At 46.6% G+C, this 25,081-nt stretch overlaps 1 protein-coding gene across 1 annotated transcript in view; it reads left to right on the top strand.

The window, feature by feature from the left end:
* Window positions 1-3,346: 3,346 nt before the first annotated feature.
* Window positions 3,347-25,081, top strand: part of PRAF2 (PRA1 domain family member 2) — a 62,416-nt gene continuing 40,681 nt past the window's right edge. Inside the window, exons 1-2 of the mRNA XM_069647485.1 lie at window positions 3,347-3,699; window positions 8,030-8,247. Of these exons, the coding sequence (XP_069503586.1) occupies window positions 3,521-3,699; window positions 8,030-8,247 (397 nt within the window). The 5' untranslated portion in view covers window positions 3,347-3,520. The remainder of the gene's footprint in view (window positions 3,700-8,029; window positions 8,248-25,081) is intronic.

The following is a 25,081-nucleotide window of genomic DNA, read 5'->3' on the forward strand; positions in this document are numbered from 1 at the left end:
CCAAGACGTTTGTGCGGGTGCAGTTGCTTGGCTTAAGCCTGCACTGCGACAAGTGTGAGTTCCTCAAAACCACCATCGAATTCTTTGGGTTCGTGTTCAAGGAAGGGTGTGTGTCACCTGACCCCAAAAAGGTAAAAGAGATAACGGAAGCACGACTGCCAGAGAACGTATCGGAAGTGCAGAGCTTTCTCAGCATGGTCACCTACTGTGGCCCTTTCATTAAGAACTTGGCCTTGCGGTCAGAGCCATTGCGAGCCCTCAATAAGAAGGATGTCACCTGGCAGTGGGAGCCGCTGGAGCAGGCTGCATTTGAAGACATTAAGAGTGCCCTGACAGTTTAGGACACCATGGCCTTCTTCGACCCCGCCCTGCAGTTGGAGATCGTGGTGGATGCCAGCCCGTTCGGCCTGGGGACGGTGCTGACCCAGTTTGATGCAAATATAGGTGTCCGTCCGGTGGTGTACGCCAGCAAGGCCCTCTCGGAAACCGAACAGCGGTATTCCCAGATTGAGCAGGAGGTCTTGGCAGTCCTACGGGGCTGTCGACACTTCAGGCTGTATATCCTGGGGAGACCAGTGACGGTGGTGATCGACCATAAGCCCCTGCTGCCCATCCTGGCAGGCTCCTCCCCCAAGTCACCAGCGAGGATCGAGCGGTGGATGTTGGTGCTACTGGAATATGGGGTCTCCCCTGTGTACCGGCTTGGGAGCAACAATGCAGCGGATTATCTCTCTTGCCATCCAAGAGGGGTGCCAGAAAGGTCAGTTTGAAAGCTGTGCGGAGGAGGCAGATGCGCACGTTCAACTGGTGGTGGGGGCAGCGACTCCCAAATCTGTGCCGCTGAGTGACCTGGAACAGGCGGCCACACAAGACTAACGTTTCCTCATACTGAAGACGGCCATTCAGCAAGGGTCATGGAAGGCTGTGCTGGACATTCTTGCCTTGAGGACGCAGGAGGCCAAAGTCACCCTGGAACAGTTATGGAAGGTGAGAGATGAATTGACGTTCTCTGAGGCTGGCCTTCTACTCAGGGGCGACCGGTTCATGGTCAAGCAGGTGAAAATACAGCAGGTTATTGAGCTGGCCCATCAGGGACACCAGGCGCGGTCAAAACAAAGGTCCGGCTATGCCAGAAGGTCTGGTTTCCAGAGTTGGAGAGGCGGGTGGAAGAGTTTGTCGCGGCATGTGTGTGGTATCAGGTGGTGTCACCAGCCCAAAAGGAGCCCACCATAGAAAAGATGCTGCATGGCACAAGACTGTGGGAGGTGGTCCATGCGGACTTTGGCTCCACTACCCGGGACACGCACTTCTTGGTCGTTGTGAACGAGCGGTCCAGATACCCGGTAGAGTTAATTGAGAAAGTGGTGGTGGCAGTCGAGAAAATCTTTGCCACTCATGGGCTGCCCAGGGTACTGTCCTCGGACAACAGAGACCCTTCCAATGTGAGAGCTTTGCTAAACTGATTGAGGGCTATGGAATCCACCACAGGAAGGTCACTCCGTTGTGGCCCAAGGCAAATGGCGAGGCAAGGCGAATGATGAGGACCCTCAACAATGTGTTCCGCATTGCACAGGGACAAGGCCAGTGTTTGAAAAGGGCCTGTATCATTTTCTGTGTGAATACCGGGCCACCCCGCACACATCCACACGGGTGGTGCCTGCAGAAGTACTGTTCAAGCGGTGCCCTAGAGGAATGTTATCCGAGATGGGGGAGAAGGAGCCAGCTGTGATCGATGATCAGCAGGTGGAAAGGGAAAGGAGGTAAAGAACAGAACAGGAGAATCTTCGGAGGGGACTCAGGCCTCAGCAGTTTGCTCCCTGCAATGAGGTGTTGGTAAGGAACCAGCACCCTCACGGGAAGTTGTCACTAACATATGAGCCGGGGCCGATGGACGTGGTGGCTGTGAAGGGGTCGATGGTGACGGCCTCCGATGGAACTGCATCTGTCACTCGCAACGCAAGCTTCTTCAAGAGGCTGGAAGAGCCTCGGGCTGAGGCGGCCCAAAGCAGGGACATGATGGAGGTTCCAGATGAGGGCGGGGGTGTGGCTCCACCTCGAGAGAGTACCAGCGAGAGTCCCTATCCGGGAGGTCGGCAGGAGCTACCCCCTGAGGACAGGGCGAGGCAAACCTGCTCACCTTACTATGTGCTGGAGTCCTGAACTCAGAGAAACATCAAGGGGTCCGACAGCTGGTGCAGGGATCCAGGGTGGTTGCTATTAAAGGGGTTTTGTGGGTTTGGTTTGCAGCGTGTTATGTGTTTTGAGTAAAGTAGTGTTCCTTTGTTCATTGTTGTCATTATGAAAAAGGAGGAGGGTGGTGCTGCCCCTTTAAGGGTTTCAGCACGCGGCAGAGTGACGTTGCAGTCCGCAGCGTGCACTATAAATAAAGAGCGACCGGGAACCGAACACACCAGCGTCTGTGTATGTGGCCAGGAGGGGGCTCACGGGGATACCGATGACCGCTGCAGACCTGCAACGAGTAATGAAGTTAGATGCCCCCACACAGGTAAGTTTGCCACTCCTCCACCATCTCTGAAGTTAGCACCTCTTCAGACTTTTGAAGGGTTAACCCCAGCCTAAATTTTAGCCTAGGTGCACCCCTGGATGTATGCACTTGCATTTTGTTAGGCAGAGAGGTGAGAGAAGCCTTTCCCCGAAACTGGCGATGTTAAGTTTTACTGTGTTTGTTCAGAAAAATGTACTTGAACAAACTCAGTAAAACTTTAAAGCTGCTACTTTCAAGAAAGACTTCCATCGCCTCTCTGCATATTGCGCTTTAAAATATACTATTTTGTAGATGGTCCCCAGAACTGTGATGGCAGAGCCTCCAAGTTTGCCCCGGGCCGCCTGTTTTCTGAAGTGGCCTCTCACATCACCAATCTCCCCCCTCCCCCTCCCACAAACCCCCAAGTGTACGTTTAATTTGGGCCCCGCAGTGGGGCCTCCCTATCAAGGCCCTCCACCACTTTGACCAACTTAACAACTGGGAACACCTCCTGGCCAACAACGTGATGGACGTTATATTATTTGTTCTCACGTTAACCCTGTATTTTCTTTGATCCTGACAGTTCAGTGAAGAATTGTGTGCTGTGCATATCCTAGGCACCGTGTCTTCAACGAAAATACTGAATGCGCGTGTCCTTACATACGCCTTTGTTTAAAAACGACTTCTCTTAGAATGCACTGATGGTGAATACTACACTCGCTCGTTTGTCCAAAGGTCGATGTCCAACATAACCATCCGTGTTTTCAAGTCTTCCGTCGTCGTGGGATCGGCTGTTACGTACTTCCTGTGATGTATAACAATAAAAACTAAATCTACCAGCATGCCTTGTGACAAGGGTCAGCCTTCTTGTACTTAGAAATATCTTCGGCATGGTGAACGACTTTGCATTGTCTATTTTGTTAAACTACGTTCTTCGCCTTGCACAGCCTAACCGGAACACATCGCATTCGCCGCATTGCTTGCCGGGAGGTGTAGTTCCAGACCCGCCCTGCTGCCCACTGTCCTGCTGTAAAGATGTCGGAGGTACAGCTGCCGCCGGTGCGGACCCTTGAGGACTTTGTGCTGGGGTCTGCCCGCTTCAGCCCACCCGACATTCGGGACTTTCAACGTTGGAACCACCGGGTCATCAACAACCTGCTGTATTATCAAAGCAACTACTGCCTGCTCCAGCTGCTGCTTCTCTCGTTGGGAGGGTGAGCCATAGTCATCATTGCACATGCACAGAGCCCACATAACGCACTCTTGCAGTTACACCATCGCACACCTTGCCTGCTGAGCCTTTCCCAGGGGGCGTTGATCATATATCTACACCGAGGAGTAGTACGTGCATAGCAACGAACACAGCATACATACAATGTACATACCAACCCCCGCAACTGTACCAGAGGATGCAAAGCTCTCTCGCGGGCAGGATGTCCAGTATGTCTGTGAACTAAAGAACACAGCATGCATATCACTACCACCTAGCCCACCTTCATTATCACAGCCGTTACGTCATCCCCAGACGGACATCTCGGATGCGTACTTTAGTATTTATTATGTTTCTTCCCCCAGGCCATTGTAAAAGGCCCTTGGGCTCCCGGGCCCCGGCAAAGTCATGGCCCCTCTTAAAGGGGCAATACACGTGGCAGGGACACATCCCCTTAAAGGGGTAATGCACATTGGGAGGGTCACCCATAACAATAATGATACTGTGTGGCAGCTATGCTTACAATCGTAAGGTTTATAAATCGGTTCAGCACCCAGTACTCAGCGGCGCACGCTCTAAATAATTCTTCATCTATACACTCTTGTTTTCATATCACAGCAGTTTCTGCCTGATGTGATTTTTCTGGGATAGTTACGTTAGGCTTTTGTACTGCGCCCGTCACCACTTGGTCCTACAGTAATACGATGTGTCTGGATAGTGATGTATTGTGCCCCGCCAGAGGTTTATCAGTGTGTGGTCTTTGGTGGAAATAAAAACGGAAGTGGGGGTAGGATAGGACCACACTGTGGTCCTGTCACCTCCATAGCGGCCTTGCAGTTACGAGGCTTGTGGGGCATTGTGAAGAGAAGCGGTTTATGGTAGAAACCCACCAACACTAGGAAAGGTACAAGGGGGTTGAAGAGAGGGCTGTTAGATTATCCATAGGGTTGCATGTGTATTGGTAGTGTATTACATTAATGTTGATGGGGTAGGGGGGGGAAGTAGGCATACAACTTGCCTCTGATGCCAAGCAGAACTAGAATTAGTAAGTGCATGGTTACATATGCCTTTTGACGCATGGGGATGTCTTTCCCTGTAGAGGCGGAGGATGATCTGGGGGTACCAAGCTGCCTCACTGAAGTACAAGAACCAAGAGTTGGCAGTGTAAAGGTGGGTATGGGGAACATAAAAGGGGAAGAAGGGTTAGTTCAGTAGTGGCATGTCCATAATTGGTGAGGCGGCGGCGACCTGTCAGTACCCTCGTCTGTTATGGAGGAGCCAGGCCAGTGTAAACACTGAGTGCTGCCTCAGCTATTGGAATGTTCCTAGGCTGGCTTAAACTGCCAAAGGAAAACCTTTGACACTTTCTGTTTCCCCAGCGCACATGTCCAATGAACCATGCAAGGCAGAGTTTTGATTCACCAGCATTGGATGGCCCATTGGGGTTGCAGGCTGGGGAACTGTACCTCTGAATGCACACAAGGGGCGCTCTGGCACCTCCCTGCACATTCAGACTGCCCTGGTACAGTGAGTTGGGAGCGTTCCTGCGTGCATGTGTAGGAACCAGGAACTCTTTGATTCCTGTGGCTTGGGAGCTTGGGGCTTCTGTTTTCCCAGTATGTATTATGTATGCATGCTTGTGTGAATGAAGGACTGAGTGTATGGTGCATGGGTCGGTGCTGGATGCGCGTGTGAATGAGCGAATATATGGTGTATGGGTGTAAGTGAATGCTGTGTGAGAGAATGTTCCGTGCATGTGCGTGATCTGTGTTTGTGCTGGCCTTTTGATTTTGCAGTGGGAACAGGGGGGGCGTATACATTTACATTTTTTTAATGGACATCTGATAAAGCAGGCATGATGAGTGTCATTCCAGATGGCTCGATGGGCATATTTTGGTGCCGCCAGTCTAGCTATTGTTTCTTACTGTGGCATGGCATTTTGTTACTGGGCATCTATTATAAGGCAAGCATGATAAGTGGTATTGTGTGGCTAGACTGGCATATTTTGGTGCAGCCAGTTAGGATATGTTTTCGTATTGGGTCCTTCCTCTCTGACATCTTTTTCTCCACCTGTGGTGTTCCCCAGGGATCTAATCTCTCTCCCTGGCTTTTCAACCAGTATCTGGCACTTCTTGCCCACCGCATCGCCGCCTTCTGCCCCAACTTTCAGTGCTACGCGGACGATACCCAGCTCATTTTCAGGCTACCTTCGGCCTCCTCCTCTCCTGCCCTCATCTCTGTCTGTCTGCTATCCAGGAATGGTGTGCTGCCAATGACCTCCGCCTTAATGCTAGTAAGACTGAGATTCTACTCATCGGCACACCCATTCCCTCCTTCCCTGCAGCTCTCTGGCCAGCCTCTCTTGGGCCTCTTCCTGCTCCTACCTGCAAGGCAAACAACCTCGGGGTCATCTTTGACTCCAAACTCTCCTTCTCTCCTCATATATCTGACGTCTCTAAGAAGTGACACTACCAGCTGCACCTCCTTAGAGGTATTCTTCCCTTCCTCTCCTTCCCCCAGAAGCTCACTGTCTCCCGAGCCCTGGTTCTCTCGAAGCTGGACTACTGTAACAGTCTCTATCTTAATCTGCCTGCCTCCACTCTCCGCCCTCTGCAACTCATCCAGAACAGAACTGCGAGACTTGTCCTTGGCCTCAAGCCCAGGGACCGTATCTCTCCAGGACTGAAATCTCTACACTGGCTCCCAGTGGCTGCGAGGATTAAGTTCAAAACCCTCTGCATTGTCCACAAGGCCTTCTGGGGCCTGGGGCCTAAATACCTGCAACTCTCTCTTCCTAAATATCTTCCTTCCCGAGCCCTTCGCTCATCCGTCTCCAACTCCCTCAGGATCAGCCACTTCTCGAAGCAACGAGCTGGGGGTAGATCTCTCTCCGCGGCAGGAGCCTCCCTCTGGAACAGCCTTCCTGCCTCCCTGAAACTTGAGGAGAACCATCTCCGGTTCCGGAAGCACCTCAAAACCTTCCTCTTTGCTTCTGCTTTCTCTCCCCCTCTCCCCTGCTAATTCTTCACTAAATTCTGCACTGAATCTGAAACTTGGCCACTCTCACCGACCTCGGTCCTGGGCCCAGCCACTCTCCACTTGCACTGCCTCCCTGGCAACCCCTGCACTGTGGGACTGTCTCTGTATCCCTTCAGCCCCCCCTTCCCAGCACTTGTCTGCACTTACCTTGCACTTGCCACCAGCTGGCCCTATTTATTTATTTATCTTTTTATTTCTATTCTACTTACCTTGTACTGCACTTTTCCCTTCCCCCTACCCCTGCACTTGCACGGTCTGAATGACACCTGGCCTAGTAGGATCGTTGTCTGTCCTCCCCCTGTTTCCCCCCTCCCTGCCTCGTTGCGCCTTGAAACACTTGTGTATAGGCGCGTTACAAATGCCATATCATATCATATCATTGTGGCATGGCATGTAAATTGTCAAAGCCAACGGGATTATGTCTTTACGTGGAGATACTAACATGCATTGGCAGAGCAGCTAGGTCAAATTTTATTATAGTATAATTACTTTAATTATACGCAAAGCAAACATGAGCATGTTCTTATGTGAGGAATGCTGGCATATATTTGTGCAGGTGGCATGGAAATGTATGGGCAAAGCCAGTATGAAAATGTTTTTATACTGGCTTATACAGTGGGCAAAGGCACCAATCAAATGTGTTAGGAATGCACTGTTGGTGACTTGCATCTATTGGATTTTTTCATGAGTTACACAAAAAAAAAAATTGCAAACTGCCTGGCTTTTTACACAATTTTTCACAAAGTGTGCTGTATAATGCACCATTTTAACCCATTATTCAAAATGTTTTCTCCGGTGACAACATCCCCAGTCCCCCTTTGGTTGGTTCGTGCTCCCTAGCTACGCTCGGTTGCTGTAGCATATTTGTGTGAAATATTTACGCCCCTCCAATAAAAAAATTACCCGGCCACTCAAGTGCAGTACCTCTTATTTTGTTGCACATCACAGGTATACGTGATATAAGCTAGTGCATGTGACGCCAGTTTCTATAAAACACAAAAACTCTATTATAAATGAGTATAGTTGACGTGAATTGTTCATGTTCTGCTCACTGGGCATTTGGGAAAGATGGGGCGGGGCCATCAGACTAGTGTACTGGTTATGTTACATGGTATTTGTGAAGGGCATTGATCAAGATTTAAATGGCCCCTTTGGCAGAGACGGCTGTGTGGAGGGATGGATATTACAAACTGTCAATGGTGGGTTTCCCTCCAGAGCCAGTCCCTTTTTGGGCAGTGAGGTCAGCCTCCTTCACAATGTGTCTCACACTCTGATTCCTCCCTCTCGACCTTCAGGTACATCCAGCCTCTGAAGACACTCCTGGTGCTGCTTGTGGTGGCTCTTGCCTTTCTGGGCTTTGTGTGGGCAGCGGAGAACAAGGCGGTAGCCCGGCGCTTTCGACGCAACTACCCCACGTCTTGCATGTTAGCCATCCTCGGAGGGAGCTACTGCCTTCTGTCGCTGCTGGGTGCTGTAGCAGCCTTCCTTGTCGGGGTCATCCTGCCACTGCTTTGTGAGTACCACCCAGAGCCAACAGAGGTTTAGCAGCATAGTGTGTTATGAAACTGTTTCCTCTCCAGTGTTGCCTGGTTGGTAAGGCGACAAACTCTATTGTACTTATTTATGGTTAACAACAACCTTGCCCCACCTCTACCTGTGGTCTCTGGATCACCTATAGGTTGTGCCATAATGGGAAGGTGGGTAGGAGCAGGTAGGCAATATAGCAGGAAGACAGGGAGCAAGGAAAGGGACCCACTCCCCTAAATGAAGTTGCACACTACCACAGAATTCTACAGACCAGGAGATGACACAATGACACAGGGACTACTTTGTCACTGATGTATGCTATCTTTAGTGGTTGTTACTGTTTACACAATGTCCTGCTTTGTCCTGAGTAGAAAGGGGCAAAGGTTGGTACACCCAAGTACACCAGCATTTTTAAAATAAAAAGTGGTGAAAACGCCCAAATGCCTGTTTTTAAAATCGAACTATCCCTCCTAAGGCAAAACTAACTGATGGATACCACACTAACCCTACTGGAGCAGCTGCAAAAACATAAGTCTTTAAAAAATATGTGACCACTGCTGAACTTGGGGTGGTTGCCCAACATGGGAGACTGGCGCCAAAGGCTGGGGACTTTCACCCGACCATCCAGGAGTTCTGACTGACCTGCGTTAAAGGTTTTCCCCCCGGGGAGCGATGGGGACCCTGCTGGGGCTCCCTGGGACCACTGCTGAACTTGAGGACGGTCGACCAACAAGGGAGACAGGTGCACAAGCCCAGAGGCAGCACCCCCCGACCGTCCTGGCACTCTAGCTGGCCAGCGTTACAGCTTTTCCCTCCGGGAAGGGATAGGCACCCTGCTGAGGCTCACTGGGACCACCGCTGGACTTGGGGGTAGTCACCCAACATGGTGAGACAGGCGCCCAAGGCCGGGGGACATCACCCCTAGCGGTCCTGGAGCCCTGGCCATAGCGTATTACCGCTTTTCTCTCCAGGGAGGGATTGGCACCCTGCCGGGGCTCACTGGGACCGCCGCTGGGATGGTCAGTAAACATGGGAGACAGGTACCCAACTCAGAGGCAGCACCCCTGGCTGTCCCTAAGCTATGGGTGGGCTGCGTTATAGCTTTTCCCTCCGGGAAGGGATGGGGACCCTGCCGGGGCTCACTGGAACCACTGCTAAACTTGGGGACGGTCGACCAACATGGGAGACCGGGGACATCCGCCGACCATCTTGGACCTCTGGCTGGTCTGCATTACAGCTTTTCCCTCTGTGAAGGTATGGGCATACTGCCAGAGCTCTGGGACAGTCAGGGTTGCTGCATCCAGGCTTGGGAGCCTGTCTCCCCTGTTGGTCGCCCGTCCCCAAGTCAGACCTCTTTTAGATTCCTACGGGTGTCTTCTTTTCAGAAACGCATGGGGTTCCCTGTTTTCCTTATTGGCTGCGACACCCCAGGGCCAAATCTGTGGGTTGTCTACAAGACCAAAAACCTACAAATGTCCTCTTCCAAGACCCTTTGGTATAACAATGGTTTAGCCTTTTTGCTTTGCCCCCAGGTAAGCGCACCCACACATATGAGGTACTGTTTTTGTCGGGACACCTGTGGGAAGGTAGGACATGTGGTGTTGCCGGCGTGTGTCAGTGGTTTCCTGGTGACAAATGTCTGGAAATTGTGTGTTTTTGCCCTACATTTTGGACTTTGCCGGGCCTTGTGGGTAAAACATTCTAGGGCAATTTGCAAAAGTCAGACCTCTTTGCATTCCCACTGGTGTCTTCTTTTCAGAAATGCATGGAGTTCCCTGTTTTCCTTGGTCGAGCGACACCCCAGGCGCCAATCTGTGGGTTGCTCAGATGGCCAAATCCAGTATTCCCCAGGGTGTTTGATGTAGCAGTGGTTTACTATTTTCCCTTTAGGCCTGTGCCAGTGCACCGACACATGCGAGAAGCATTTTCGTCTGGATACCTTTGGGGAATGTGGGACATTTGTTGTTTTCTCTTGGTTTGGATAATGTTTTCATACATTTCCTACTGCACTTTCTTACACAACCCTTTTATTTTCCAAATGTGACCTACATTTAGTAGCTGCTTTCGGCACTGTACGCTTTTGTAACCTGTGCATGTCACCTATCCTTCAAAAGGTCGACCTGTACTCTTTCAAAAAATGTATGCGTGCCATTCTTCACCACATTTGTTTTCCTTATTTTCAAATGCAATATACGTCTGTTTAGGCTGTCGGCATACATAATCCTGTGTGCCATGGCTCTGTTTTTGGCTTATGGCCTTGCTTGTTTTGTGAAACGTTATGAAAAATATGTCATTTCCTAACTACAAGAGTCTGGGGAATGTGACGGTGCATTGCTTTTCTTAATATTCACAGAAGCCATAACCTTAGAAGTCCAAACATGTCCAGCACATACTTTATTCCTGTAATATTTCCAATGTTTTCCCAAACAATGGGAATTTTAGCTACATAGTTGTTGCCTGACTTGCACAAATGACCCCTTCCTGAACTTGGAATGTTGTCTGTTTCAGAAATGTATGCCTTTCTGTCTTCCCATTCAGCCTTCCTACCATTCCGTCCAAGCATGTCCTTTTGAAAAAAAAAAGGGAAAAATTGCCTACCTCTCACAAAACTGATGATAACCGTATACATTTTTTTTAAATTTTTGATTCCACTCAACCTGTTCCTGAAAGCTTGGAAAATGGGGAATTCAAAACAGCAAACCATTTGTTCCTAGCCTTTACAGGGAAAACTTCACAGGCTTTTTTGTACATCATCTGTTTTGAGCATTTTCTGAGAAAACACATTTAGTCACTATTTTGTTATTTTCTCACACCACCCTACAGCAAACTAGGAATCCTCAGTGGTGTTTTGGCTGCCTACATGTGGGAAGAGAAGGGTGCACATTTGGCCAAGATATTACTTGTAACAAAAAAGTTACAAGGGATTGAATGTAACCAGGGCTCGGCACTAGGAGCGAAAGCCCTCATCAGTCAAAGTGTGAAGACACCACGTTCTGTTGCTTCCATTAAGTCTCTTGAAAGAAAAGTCATAAGTTCTCACTCCTACTGGAATAAGAACTCTTTCACAGTTTTGGCAACAACAAATAGCTTGATCAGGATAACGTTCTGTTGCTTCAATAAAGTACCTTGAAAAAGTCATAAGCTCTCACTCCTCCTGGAATAAGAATGCTTTCACAATTCTTCCTCATATGTCACAACTCAACATGTTGTTTCTGTTAGTACCACTCTTTAGCAATTGCACCTTCTATTACCTGGTTTACCCTTTCACCAGGTTTCTCCTGGGCAATCATTTCTTGCCCTATGGGTACACTCACCTACATGTCTACTCCTTCAACTCCAAAACAGAACAGTGCCTCAATGGTAACTTTCAGACTAGAATGACAACAACTTCAATAGTCTTTTAAGGTATCACAATGCATGCAAGGAATAGAACATTTACGTTGGCCAATACTAGGACCTTTCCACAAACAATGCTCATATCCCTCTGGATAGATTCTTCCAGAAGGGCAGCCTGTTTGCCACCTTTTTTTCCCCTTCTGCATCAATACCGAAATAATGATCAAGATATCAAGTATTTTCCTGCTTCTGCCTTGGCTGTGGCAGTTTGAGTTCAGATCAACCACAATTATAGATGTCCCAGAACCTGTTCACAACCTTGACAACCCTGTTCTTTTTAACATGCTCGTCTTGTATTTGGCAGCTTCTGTTAGACTGATATTGCCTGTTCCCTCAGAATTTCCCCCAAAATCATGAAACGCCAAGTAGTCTCAGATCATGTGGAAATTGTGCCCTTCCCTAGAGCATGTTTGGGGCATCAGTCGTTGTCCTCTTCCCTTTTTTGCAAGCTTCTCCTGCAAATGGCATATTTGATGTAAATAGTTGAATTGGATCAGTTTTTGTTGTGGCGCATACTGCACCCTTTTGATTTTGGCAAGGCTCACTCTTGGCAAAGTAAGAAATAGGCTGCTCTATGTGTGTAATTGAGGTGGTGAGTGACTTTGTATAGCTTGATAGTAGCTAGCAACCTGCCATTTTTACTCCTGTTACAGATACCCAATACAATCTACTCCGTACAAGTCTCTGGCGTGCTGCTGACATTTTTTTTTCAACGCTAGTAATGGATATGCTGGGAAGGACATTCATGCTTTTATATAAAGTAGACATGTGCTTAATTATTACCTTGTTGTCATAAACCTTTACCTCTAAGGGGAAGGCTTGTGAGAGGTCCAGATCAATACCTAATTGTTTGAACAAGGTATTCTTTAATTGCTAGTATTTGTATAATATGCTATCCTCCAGCCCAAATTCTTCGCTCAGGGATTACAAGAACCTACACTTTCCATCCTCGATCATATATTTGACTGCCCAGATACCTACAGAGTCACATCTTTTGAGCGCTGTAGGATGACTAATGCCAAGGTATTTTAAACCACTGTTGGCCAATCTCAGGGGTGAGGGAGTTTGGGGGAGGTTAATGAACCTGGTCAACTCCTTCGTCCATTCAGAGAAGAAGATTTCAGATATTCTCTCATTATGACAATGGCTCTTAATAGCTAGATAGTGATATTATTCCAGTATAACAAAATGTCATCTGCATGCAAGGAAATATGCACCGGTGTCCCCTCGGGTCACCTAAAACTCATTAGGATGGTTTCACCACTAATCCATAGTGCCAAAGGTTCTATTGCCAAAACGGAAAGCAGATTCCCCTTGTTAGATCGAAGCACCTCATTCACCGTGACTCTAGTCAGCGTTTATTCTACAGTAGTCTTACCCAGAGCAGTTTATTCTACAGTAGTCTTACCCAGTTACGGAAGGTTGACCAAAGCCCATCCTTTCATGTAACTCCACTCAATTGAGTCTAACACCTTGTGAGAATCATGAGAAAGTATACGTCAGGTGGGGGGATGGGTGCTTTGAGTTTAATCTTGACTCAAGAAAATGTTTAATCATCTTTTTGAGATGAAACTGCATTGGTCTTCGTGAAATAGCTCCTCAATTATTTTATCTCGGGAGGATAGCCCAGGAGCAACGTGCTCACCTTAGAAGCAAGAGGACACTGAGCAACATAGGTTCGAACCACGGGTCCTCGCTTAGAAACCTCTGGGTATTAAGCACATTATAAATAACCTATCATATCATAAATAGCGATTCACAAAGATTTTCATCCTCCATTTATTAGGGAAATGTATCTTTATGACTCAAACTCATCTGCAGGACTTACTTACTTAGGAATCACAACACTATTTGCTTCCCTAACATCTGGAGAGCGGAAGAACCATATATTTTGCTTCTAGGGACATTTAGCACATTGCATTCACCACCTTAATGAATTTCATGCATAATTCCGCCAGTAGCCGATGGAGACGGAGGGTTTTCCTCTCCTCCATCTAATCTATAGCCAGCCTCTTCAGTCTCCCTCTGTCTGTTCCTCCTCAAGCGATTCTCATTGCCTGTCTGATAAACGAGTAACAGTAAGCCAGGAATACATTGAGTACTCCTCATCTGTACATTCCCTCTGTTCCTGATTCAGGCCACTGTAACACTTGGAAATGGACTCGCTAATATCTCTGGGTTTCGAGAGTCTCTCTTCCATTTCTTCAAACTGATGTTCCCTGACCTCTCTTCATTCTTTGTCTCTGTGGGCCAATAATGTAGTCCATCTTTCACCCGTAACCCCCCTGCTCATATATTCTAGCTTCTGTAATGCATAAATGACTCCAGGCATTGTCTAACATGTTGGTCCTGAACTCTCACAAGCTCCATCAGGGTTCCATCTGAAGGGCCTTCCACCCACTGTTCCTCCAAACAAGATGCCACCTTTCCCAGAACTACCATTGCTTTTCCCTTCCCCTGTATCACACACCTTGTCTACCCTTTCAAGACTGTTTTTTATAAGCTTTCCATGAAGGTTGCTTGCTAATTATGTGAGGGGTCAGAAATGAGAGGCAGACACAAAGTGGTAACCTTCTCAACATCAGTCATTTTATGAACGGAAAGGGGTTTGGATAAAGCCCTATCTTTCCCTAGCCTAACGTGAATGTTGCTTCCTATAAAACTAAAACTAAAGCAGGCTGACCTTGTATCCAAACTAAATCTGACCCTCACACTAACACACACAAGCAAAAAGGGCTAGGTAAATGTTTCAAAGTTCAACTCAACAGAAATGTGCAAAAACTCAAACATATACCTTCAATCAATACAATCCTTGTGCCCAGGGGTTGATTCCCTTCGCCTGGATTGTTTCAGGAAACAGTTCTCAATGTTCTGTGTCAAAACCAGTCTCTTAAAGGCAATACAAATGTCTCTTTTACCCAATACTCTCCTCAGGATGGCAAAACAAATGTTTCTTCCACAACACTGGTTGGATTATAGCAAAGAGGAAGTCTCCCCTAGTCTTGAATGGCAAAACAAAATGTCATTTTCCACAGCACTGGTTGGACTATGGCAGAGGAAAGTCTCTCCTACTTTTCAAGATGGCTAAACGAATGTCTTTTCACCAATAGTGATTCAAGTATGGCAAAAGATAAGTCTTTTCAAAGGCTCCAGTTGACAACATTGTAACAAGAACTTGATATGACCAAGTCTCTCTTCAACACACCAGTTCCAAGTGAGTTTCCCAGTACACTCCAGGAAACTTCTCAACGGAATACTCTTGATATCCTGGTGTACTCTTCTGCCAGGAATATCCACCTTTTGTCTCGCATAGATTCCCTGGTCTACTCTCATGCCAGGTTTCTCTTCCTAAAAATGCTTCGCTATCTGATGTTCTTATCAGGTCTCTCTGCAACATTCACATTCTTCTTTGGTATCACATAATTGTACTTCTTCAATAGCCCAACTTTGTTGACTTCAGTTGTTACTTGTGCCAATTTCCCTCATACTCGCATCCCAAATATGAGGGTTTATTCATTCAAGCTCTGTCTGTCAACCTTCCATATCAATCTCTTAGCCCTTGCAATGCTTGTTTCAAGTTTCCCCCAACTGACGTCTCATGTCAGGAGAATTGCCCAACTTTTGCCTCTTTGTTTCTCTCACAACCTCTCCTAGCTCTTGGCAATACTGGTTCCAGGTTTCCCCCAACTGATGGTTGATGTCAGAAAAATTGTGACATATTTGCACCTGTTGATCCTTTGGCAATGTCTTTTGGCTTAGGCAATGCTGGTTCCAGATTTAACCCAACTGACCTCTCATGTCAGGAGAGTTGTACCATGTCCACCTTCTCGTTTCAGTTCTATTGTGTCGTTATTCAAAAATGCTTTCAAAACACTTTTTAGCATGTTTGCACGTCCTGGAGTCCCCTATGCGTTTATGCTGACTCACCGGTTCACTGTGCAGCTACTACGAGAAGCAAGCTTCCCCTTCTCAGCAGAGTCTCGTTTGGTTCTCACGTCTGCTTAGAAGTTCTTCGCTGCCAGAACCAGTGCAGCTCCGCAGGACCGCATCTCCCTTGGCACCACTGCACTACGTTCACCTCAGCATCACCAAAGATCCTCCTCTCTGGGCCCGAACACTGCCAATCTGCTGCTGGCAGATGTTCTCCTCTTCTTCCCACGGCTTTTCTCTGTGGGATTGCCTCTGAACCGGTCTCACGTACTCTGCAGCCTTTCTCCATCTTTGTTCCTCTTGCTGCAGGTGATCCGTGGGTTTAAATGTCTCCCTGCAGCTGATTAGGTTTGTGGCATCCAGATTGCACATTACTCTTAGCATCACATTTCCTCCATGTGGACTCTTTGCTCCTCTTCCTCATTGCAGTACCTGAGGCCTTCTGGAACTTGGAGTACCAGGAAGTTTCAGCTGATTTTAAGTCCCATTGTAGAACAGTTGCACTTAAAATACAATCCCCATAAACATCAGATGCTTCATATGTTCTAGGTTCACTGTATACACATGAACACTGAATAGGGTTTTAAAACAAGTGGCTTTTGAAGTTTTACAGTTAGATGGTTCTGTATAATGACAGCGGGCCATTAAACACTCTGGAATTAAGGGATCTTCCTCACAATACAGATAAGTATACCACCCCTCTCCTTTTGGAGTCGCCACTCTCCCCTGACAGCAATCTCTCCTCCTATGTGATCCACCCTCAGAATACCACCACCAGGGTCAGGATCCTGTAGCGGCTGCCTACCCCAGGCCACATGGGAGGTGACTTTAGGCTGGGGATCATTGATGACTCTGCAGGATTCATCAATGACCAGTATTTTATACTGAGTCAACCGTAAACTTCAGTCGTTTCATCGAGACTGTTAGTGATCTTGTCATGCAGTAGGTGGAAAGCTCTAAGATGCCAAATGCCCTTGAACTTGGGAATATGCGGAATAGAGAAAACATCACGAGAGCGATTTTAGATATCCATCGCTAGATAGCTATTTCTGAAATGCTCTGCAGCTCTGTGCGAAGAGGGAAGACCAGATCAATGTGAGGCATTGACACATTGACAGTGGAGAAGAAAAACTCCATGGCATCCATGAAGATTGCTAGTTCACAGGTTGTCGTACCATTATTGATCCACCGATCCAATCTATCCAGTCTTGAATCCCTCAGAGTTAAAATCCCCTGTCACCATCAGGCTAACTGTGGGTGCCCTGTATATCGACATCCATATCTCTTCTTGTGCATCTTGGAGCAGTGTCCGGGATTAGTACACATTAATAAATGTATACGAATTCCCTCCAGTCGTAACCAACAGAAAGATGTATCTGCCTCTTATGTTTGGCCTCTTGTGCCTCAACACAAACTGAAGTGATTTCCTTAACAAGAATGATACCTCACAGGAACTTCTTTTAAAGGCTGAGTGGAAACTCCATCTGTAGGGAGCCCTTCTCAGGGTCTTACTACAATTACTTATCAAGTTCATCTCCTGCAGTAGTAACCACATCTGGAGTATGTTGTTTGGTGGTCGTTATGGCCGCCTGCTTTATCCTAACATTTAGGGCAGCCAATGCACATTCCATGATTATGCATTACTACATTGACCAATGGCTTTTAAATGATTTTGTTTGAATTAAATGCGTACTTCTCCTGTGTTCCCACCGGTGGTCTGTGGTGATTGAGGACTAAAGGTGTTTAACATTCTATGGGTGTCTGGCGTAAAACCACCTAGTCCAACATAATCAATCATTTACATGCAAACCCCTTCCCTATAACCCCCTCTCCCAGAAAAACATTAGACGCAACTGTCATCCTTTGCCCTACAATGTTAGAAATGTATCACCGTCAACATCAACCGTAACAACAAACACCCTTTCCATAGCAGAACAGGAGCATCAGGGAAGCGGCAATATTCACTATGGTAGCCCCCTTTATTACGCCACATTGTCTGCACTTCATTTGTCTACACCCACTTTGCCAGACATTTACTTTGTCATGCATTTACGTCATATCTGTACTTTATCTACATCTTCACATTGTGAAGGTGGTAATGGATGTGGCTAAGGTTAGTGTGGAAGTCAAGGGATGGCAGGGGGAGAATATGGCGTAGAAAAGAAGTTGGGCTACAGGCAGTCTCCTCCCTGCGATGACGAGATGAATGCTAGGAGAAGTGAAAGCCACGAGAAGTAAAGGTATGGTGAAAGTGACAAAGTGAATGTATGGCGAAGTGAATGGAGACAAAGTAAAGACCTACATCCTTCACTACCACTGCTCTACTCCTCATTTTCCTTAATAACGTTAATAAATCTAAACCTGGTCTGGAGGGGGTAAAAGCGAAACGACAAGACAGCTTCCTTTTTACTTAGTCTGGCAGGGGTGTGTCTTGGCCCTGCTTGTATGTGTATTCTATATAAATGGTCTAGCCCTCCGAATTAAAGGTTTTGACTGTGACGCCCCCAACTACATGGGAAGAAACAGTACATTTTACTTTATGCTGATGTTTTGTCCGTCTTTTCTAAGACACCAAGAGGAATCTGTAATCAATTTGGTACTTTGGACCATTTTAGCGTAGAATATGATTTGGAGATCAGTACTACAACAACTGTGTCGGTGATATGCCACAATTGCCTTAAGCTCAAATGCAATTTTACAGAGAATGGTGACTCCATCAATCATGCAGAATCTTTCGACTACTTTTTAGCACCCATAGAAAGTGCTCACCCAGTCAGATGGCCAGAAAACGTGGATGAGAACGCACAGTGCTGCCCATGTTTCTCCAGCCACCAGAGGCCCTTCCCTGGATGCCACCATCTTGATTGTAGGAAGGTTGCTGCCCAAATGCAATTTCCTGGAGAAAAGGTTTGCATCGGGGCTAATTTGCATACACACAATGCCTTGCTGTTGTGGCTCAGAACTGGAGTTGAACTTCCAGTGATGGCTGCCAGGTGGTGTTGTGGAATGTATGACTTGGCTCCAATGGACTTTCCTACATATATAGTAAACAAGATACTCTGGCTGATGTAGAGGATGATGGAATCCGTTATACGGTCACTGAGATGTAGAAAGTGTATTGGTTCATCGAAAAGTAGCCTTTGCAGTAGTTTCTATTAGTGAGAACCAGACACAAACTTGGATAAAGGCTGTGTTGATCTGCATTGCAGGTGAGAGCGGCTTGCATCTTTCCATGTTGACATTTAATTATACAAATACATTGAGCAAAGGTAATTATTTTTCTGCGAACTGTATCAAAAGTAAGGACCTGTGCTATGGGCGCAATTGATAACTTTTCCAGGTCTGGCTGTCCGTTCTCACAAGATGTGCCAAAGAAGGCTGGGCCAGAGTGTTAAAGGCATGCAACTGTAAGTGGCACTGTATAGAAATGCACCGCTATGAGGTGCATAGCAGGTGTACTGATGATTTTATAGCAAAACATTAGAGGGGTGACATTCCTTTAAGGTCGCAAAGACCTTTCTCCAATCCAGCATTATTGTTTTCTATTTGAAAACCTATCCCAAACTGGTCATATTGCAGAAAAGATCTACAAACTGTCTTGCTGCAATCCAGATTGATGGCTGTCCGCTGCTTCATTCTGAATTTTTCAAAAACTAAAGTCTTCTTTCTCTCTGCTTAGAATGGCTTAGCTCCTCTCCCATATCTCCTTCCTTCCTGCCCGATTTTCTTGCTCACTCACTCAAGGTTTGCATCCTTGGGGTCCTCTTTGAAAGTGAAAACCAATGGCAATATTTCACTACCACCAATGCTGCTCATACTAACCTACTCAACATGAAAAAACAACTGTGTCCATGTCTTACTTGCCACTCTACAAAAACTCTAATTGCCACTCTCGTGCTCAGCAAACCTTACCACTGCTCATGCCTACTCATTGGAATTTGTCACTATTCCTCCCTCCCGATTGCCTACTCATTGGCCTTCCTGTCGTTCCTCCTTCTAGACAAAGTCCTCAACTTTGCTATCTGCGCTCTGCAGCCTATCCATATCCTCCCCTACTTCTGCTTACCAACACCAAGCTGGTTGGCTCTACATTTAGCCTTTTCAAGATCAATTTCCTAGTCCACAGAGCTATTGATAGTCTTACTGTGCAGTACCTGTCGGACTGTATATCTTGTCGACTCGCTGTATCCTTGCCTCTCCTCCTGCACACAGTCTCACTGTTCCAGGTCAGCCCTGTGCCTCCTCTTCACTTCCGCTATTTCCCCTCTACTCGCCCCCGACCCCCACCCTCTCTATTGGAACACATTGCACATCACAATCAAAGCTAGCCAGACTGTGGATCTATCCAAAGCTTTGCTTAAAATTCACTTACTTGCTAAAGATAGCTTCTGCTGTCTTCTCCCCATCCTCCTTTCTTGACCCCACTGCACCCTCCAGTGCCACATAATGATATAATTTTGTATATTTGTACAGTACTCCGCTTTAGTTTGAAACACTTGACTCCTTAATTTAATGGTTCTTTTGTGAGGCACCTGTTTCTTATATTTTTCTTTGCGTTTTCCTGTCCTTTGTCCCCCACTTTTACACCCTTATAAATTAGCTCACCACTTGTTCTCCTCATTGTGCTGTTGTACAGGCGCCCTTCCGGGGGAATCTGTTATTGTAAATCATTTATTTCTGATCAATATTGACATCCCTACTCATCAAATAAATAAATAAAAAATACACAATGCTTAGCAGAGGAAAAAATAAGTGTGATCAATACATGAATACAAAATTAATGGAGCTCACTGGAAGAAAATTGTCTACTCATGTTGCATAGTAAAGCTTTCAGCAGCGATTGATCTATCCAGCACATTCAGTATGACCGCTTGGACACCGGGACAATAGTACAGAGCAGGTGTCTAATACTGTAACCTTTGTTGACACTGCAATTTAAAAAATCAATAAATTAGCTCATATGTTATACTCCTGTAAAGAAATCCAAACGTTTTGGTGTTCGGTAATGGCTGGTGTGACAAATATTTTCACCAAACAACTAACTGTAAAAACTAAAGGTGCTTGCATTGGTGCTTAGCTTTTGAGACTTAAACTCTACTGGTATATTACTCCTTGATTTATCACCATCGGTAGATATCAAAACAATTATGTGTAGTTGGAAATCCACAAGCTAATTTTCACATTATACCTGGTGGACATGATTGTATTAGGTTCGCAAATGTATTATTCTATCCTGAAATTCATTTTTAGTCAACAAACATATGTGACAGGATCTGTTTACTGACCGTGTCTAGAGGGGATGGGGACCCTTCACTGCCCGGGGTGGGAAGCCTAACCGGGAAGAAGCCGGAGCCAGTCATCCCCCCCCCAGAGGGGGAAGGTGGCAGTTGGAAGGGCCCCAGTCACTGTACTTTCTTTATGTGCCCGTGTGATTGGCAGTGGTACCACTATTGATCACCCCCATACCTCTGTTGCAAGATGCTGGGAAGTTTTTCTGTTTATTTTGGAGAACCATGAATGCCGGAAAACTAAGCAGTGAATCAAAAAGAAAACGGCCCACAATAGCATTCAGCAAGGAACCACATGCCAGCCAGTGTTAACAACTTGGTGACTTTCTCGCTATATTTAGCGAGAAAGTACGGCCCCTACCGACTTTCTGTTAAAGAGGCTAGCGAGAAATCTAGCTACTTTTTTCTATTGGTTTGGAGACTTGCGTCATTTATGCAAGTTTCCAAACCAATAGAAAAAAGTGTTGTCATTTGCCCGTTTTCTTACGGGATTAATGCAAAAACACACCGTGAACCTAAAAGGGAGATGTTAACTGTTAATGATAACAATGTGTGCATGTGTTTCAGCAACAAGTGTTCTTCCGCCAAGGTGTTAAGTCGACAGTCTGGCAGGTAGCTTGGAGGCAGAGAAGACATAGGGCTGTGGTTCAGGGGATGGACCAAACGGAAATAGTTAAAAGGGGAGGGGCCACAGTAAAAGCGAAAATCGTAGGTGGGCAAGAGTAGGCAATTATGCAAATTAGGCAATGATGTAATTTAACTACTTCTGGCGACTTTTAGGGCAGCCAAAAGCTACTTTCGTCACTGAGGAGTTGGCAACACTAGTGCCTGCGCATCCCAACCAGCTGTACAATGCCAAGAAACCGCTGCGGAACACTGCACAGCCAATCACATGTGGCAGCGTGTATGCGGAACACTGTAAACCACTCAGTCAACGCCACTTCATTCAACGCTCAACTATAACCCAGCCACAGGCCGTCTCACTGACAAAGACTGCAATCCACTCAATCATACAGTGCTTACCTGTCAGAGTCGCACAATCCCATGGACTGCCACTTTAGAGAACTGCCACTGAAACATTGGCTGTAGTAGGGTGCCATTGACGAACCTCTGCCTGCACAAGAGAAAGGGGGTGGGGATTATGATAAGATATGGCATTTGTATCGCGCCTATACACAAGTGTTTCAAGGCGCGACGAGGCAGGGAGGGGGGAACAAAGGGAAGACAGACCACGATCCTACTAGGCCAGGTGTCATTCAGATCGCGCAAGTGCATGGGTGGAGGGAAGGGAAAAGTGCAAGGGGAAAGGGAGGGGGGAAGTGCAATACAGGGTAAGTAGAATAACAAATAAATAATAGGGCCAGCTGGTGGCAAGTGCAAGGTAAGTGCAGACAAATGCTAGGAAGGGGGGCTGTACTGATACTTATACCCCCTATATACATTCTGATGTTTGTAACCCCTACCGGGAGGGGAAGACTGGGATTAATTAACACAGAGAACCAGAAGGGGAGACCCAATGGAAGATTGAGGCGGAAGGATAAAAGAGCGCACAGGAAACAGGAAGGTGTTGGTTGTTCGGAGGATGTCCGATTAGGTGGAGGTGGACCAAACGACCAGAAAGTGGAAGGATGGTGTACAGGAACAGAGAGGTGCTTTACAAAAAAAGGTGCAGTATTGGCTGTGAGAGAGAGGTGCAGTGCGGTGGGTGTGCGTGCAAGGTGTGAGTGATAGTAGTGTGTATCTGAAAGGCACAGGGAACCCTATACTCTAGATTAGGGTATTAGCATAACAGTTCATCTCGGAAAGAAAATCCAGAGGGTACAATTTGAAAGTACAGTATCGAGGGTTTTATTATACCTGATACATTTATTACTGTGTGAGTTCAATCACAATTTAATCTGCACTCAGGCAATTATTTAACATAGCAGGACAATATTTAAAATCACATTAGTTCCATAAAAATCATACTATTAAATCATTCAGGCATTCATCCACATCCATGCAGCATACATCAATCCACTCATGCGAAACATCAATAGGTACAAAAAAGGTACAAGATAAAAACCTATAACAAATATATATCAATTCATCAACAATTCAATTATTATACAAAAAGATTTTGGTGCAAAACAAAGTGCATAACCACAATGGGCCAAAAAGTTGTGGTGGGAGGTTGGGCCACAGTGTAAATACTAAGGTGGTGGGAGGTTGGGCAATAGTCATGTATTGGGGGGTGAGTGATAGTAGTGTCAGAGTATGGCGTGAAGGACAGGGCGACCAGGAGAGTGAAACGTGGTTGACTGAGGAGAAGGTGTGGAGGTAGAGAAGTAGTAGTGTTGTGTGGAGGTGGGGTAGTAGTGGTGTAGAATTGTGAGTAGTAGAGGGGAGAGTAGTAGCAGTGTAGGAATTGCGAGTAATAGAAGGAAGAGAGAACTACTATCAGTCAGACAAATAGAAAGGGAAAGATTGAGACAGGGTCAATGAAGGGAAGGAAGGCAAGTATCGAGGAAAAGAGTTGGAGAATAAAACATTGTGGAAAGGAGTAGAAGAGCGAGGTAGACCAGGCGCATGCTCAGAGCGATTGAAAGGCACTATCCAACAGAGATCCCTGATATGCGTCGCTTACATTGTTCCCCGAAGAAGTCTAGATGGATGAAACATTTGCCTTTAGATCATCACGAGAAGATATCTTTTGGATACCTGGGGCTTCTGACCTGTTGTACCCTCCTGGGGTCATGGGATGCCTGGGTTAGGGTGGGACTACCCATTCTTAGAAAAGGCCCTAATGGCCATCTCGCTAACCTGATTGACAAATACAAATCCTTGAAATGTTTTCCGTAAGTTGGTGTGTTCTTGAGGCCATCTGTGATGCTTAACAAAAGCATCCAGAATAAACTGGATTAATATATGGCACACTCAAAGTCCCCTTTAAAAGTGAAAATGCAATAATGTGGCTTTCTGTTTTGATTGCCTACAATGGCTAAAAAAATGTCCTTTTTAAAATGAACTTTAAACTAAAAATAAAAAATACAACCGAAAGGTTGTGACTCTTCCCCGTTCACCACCACTCTTGCACTGGGACTGGAGTAGATGCCGCTATCCAACGCTCCCATTTCTCTCCCGTTCCCACTGATACCAGTACCCCTTTTAAGAAAGACCAGCTTACACGGTCTAAAGCCTTCTCGTCGTCCAGGGATAGCATCAAGGCTCCCCTTTCTTTGGCCATGGGTGCGTGTAGCACATGGAGGGTTTTGCATAGATTGTCCGCCCCCATGCCGAAAAACCTGTCTGATCCGGGTGGACCAATCTAAGGAGAACCCTCTCAAGCCTGGTGGCCAAAATCCTCGCGAAAAGCTTAGCATTCATATTCAGAAGCGAGATGGGCCTATATGCCTGAATGTACGTAGGGTCCTTCCCCGGCTTGGGTAGCACCACTATTCTGGCCTCCAGGAAGGTGGGGGGGACTTTGCCTATTTTGCTGGAGGCATTGAAAACCCTCGCCAATGTTGCCGCCAGCAACTTCTGGAATTGTTTGAAGAAGTATGTGGTGTCCCCGTCCTCCCCCAGGGCTTTACCAGCATTCAATCTCCCTATGGCGTCCACTACCTCTTTTGCTATGACCTCGGCCTCCAGGGCTGCAATTTCCTTAGGGGTAAGCTTTGGGATTGCCAGACTTTCCAGGTATGTCTTGATAGCTTGGTCCCCCGGCTCTGGCACCCTCTTATATAGCTCCTTGTAGTACTCTGCAAAACACCTGAGTGTCCCGTCCTGTGGGCCAACCATACCTCCTCCTTTATGCAAAAAAGTCCTGTTTACCTTGCAATGGAAGTAGAAAGATTTTTACCCTTTTTTAGTAAAGGATCTTACGCGTGTTGCTAGGTTTTTCAAAGTGTGGCTTTATTGGTCATAGTGTAGACACAATGTCTGTGGAAGGTGGTCAGCCGACACGTGTTTCAACCACTGAGGGTCTTTCGCAAGGCAGGTTTGGTTTGGTCTAAAGGGGCGGGTGTCCCAAGTGGTCTCAGATGCCGTTGGCGGGTTAGTCTTGCAGATTGCAGTAGTTGCCCTTCAAGCTGTTGCTTCTAGTTTTCAGATTCTGTACAAAGTGCAGAATCCGAAAACTATCTGAAAGCATCTGAGACCACTTGGGACATCCGTCCCTTTAGTACAAACCTGCCTTGAGAAAGACCCTCAGGGGTTGAAACA

Source organism: Ambystoma mexicanum, chromosome 2q, assembly GCF_040938575.1.
Source record: "Ambystoma mexicanum isolate Mex_15411 chromosome 2q, UKY_AmexF1_1, whole genome shotgun sequence".
Classification (NCBI taxonomy): domain Eukaryota; kingdom Metazoa; phylum Chordata; class Amphibia; order Caudata; family Ambystomatidae; genus Ambystoma; species Ambystoma mexicanum.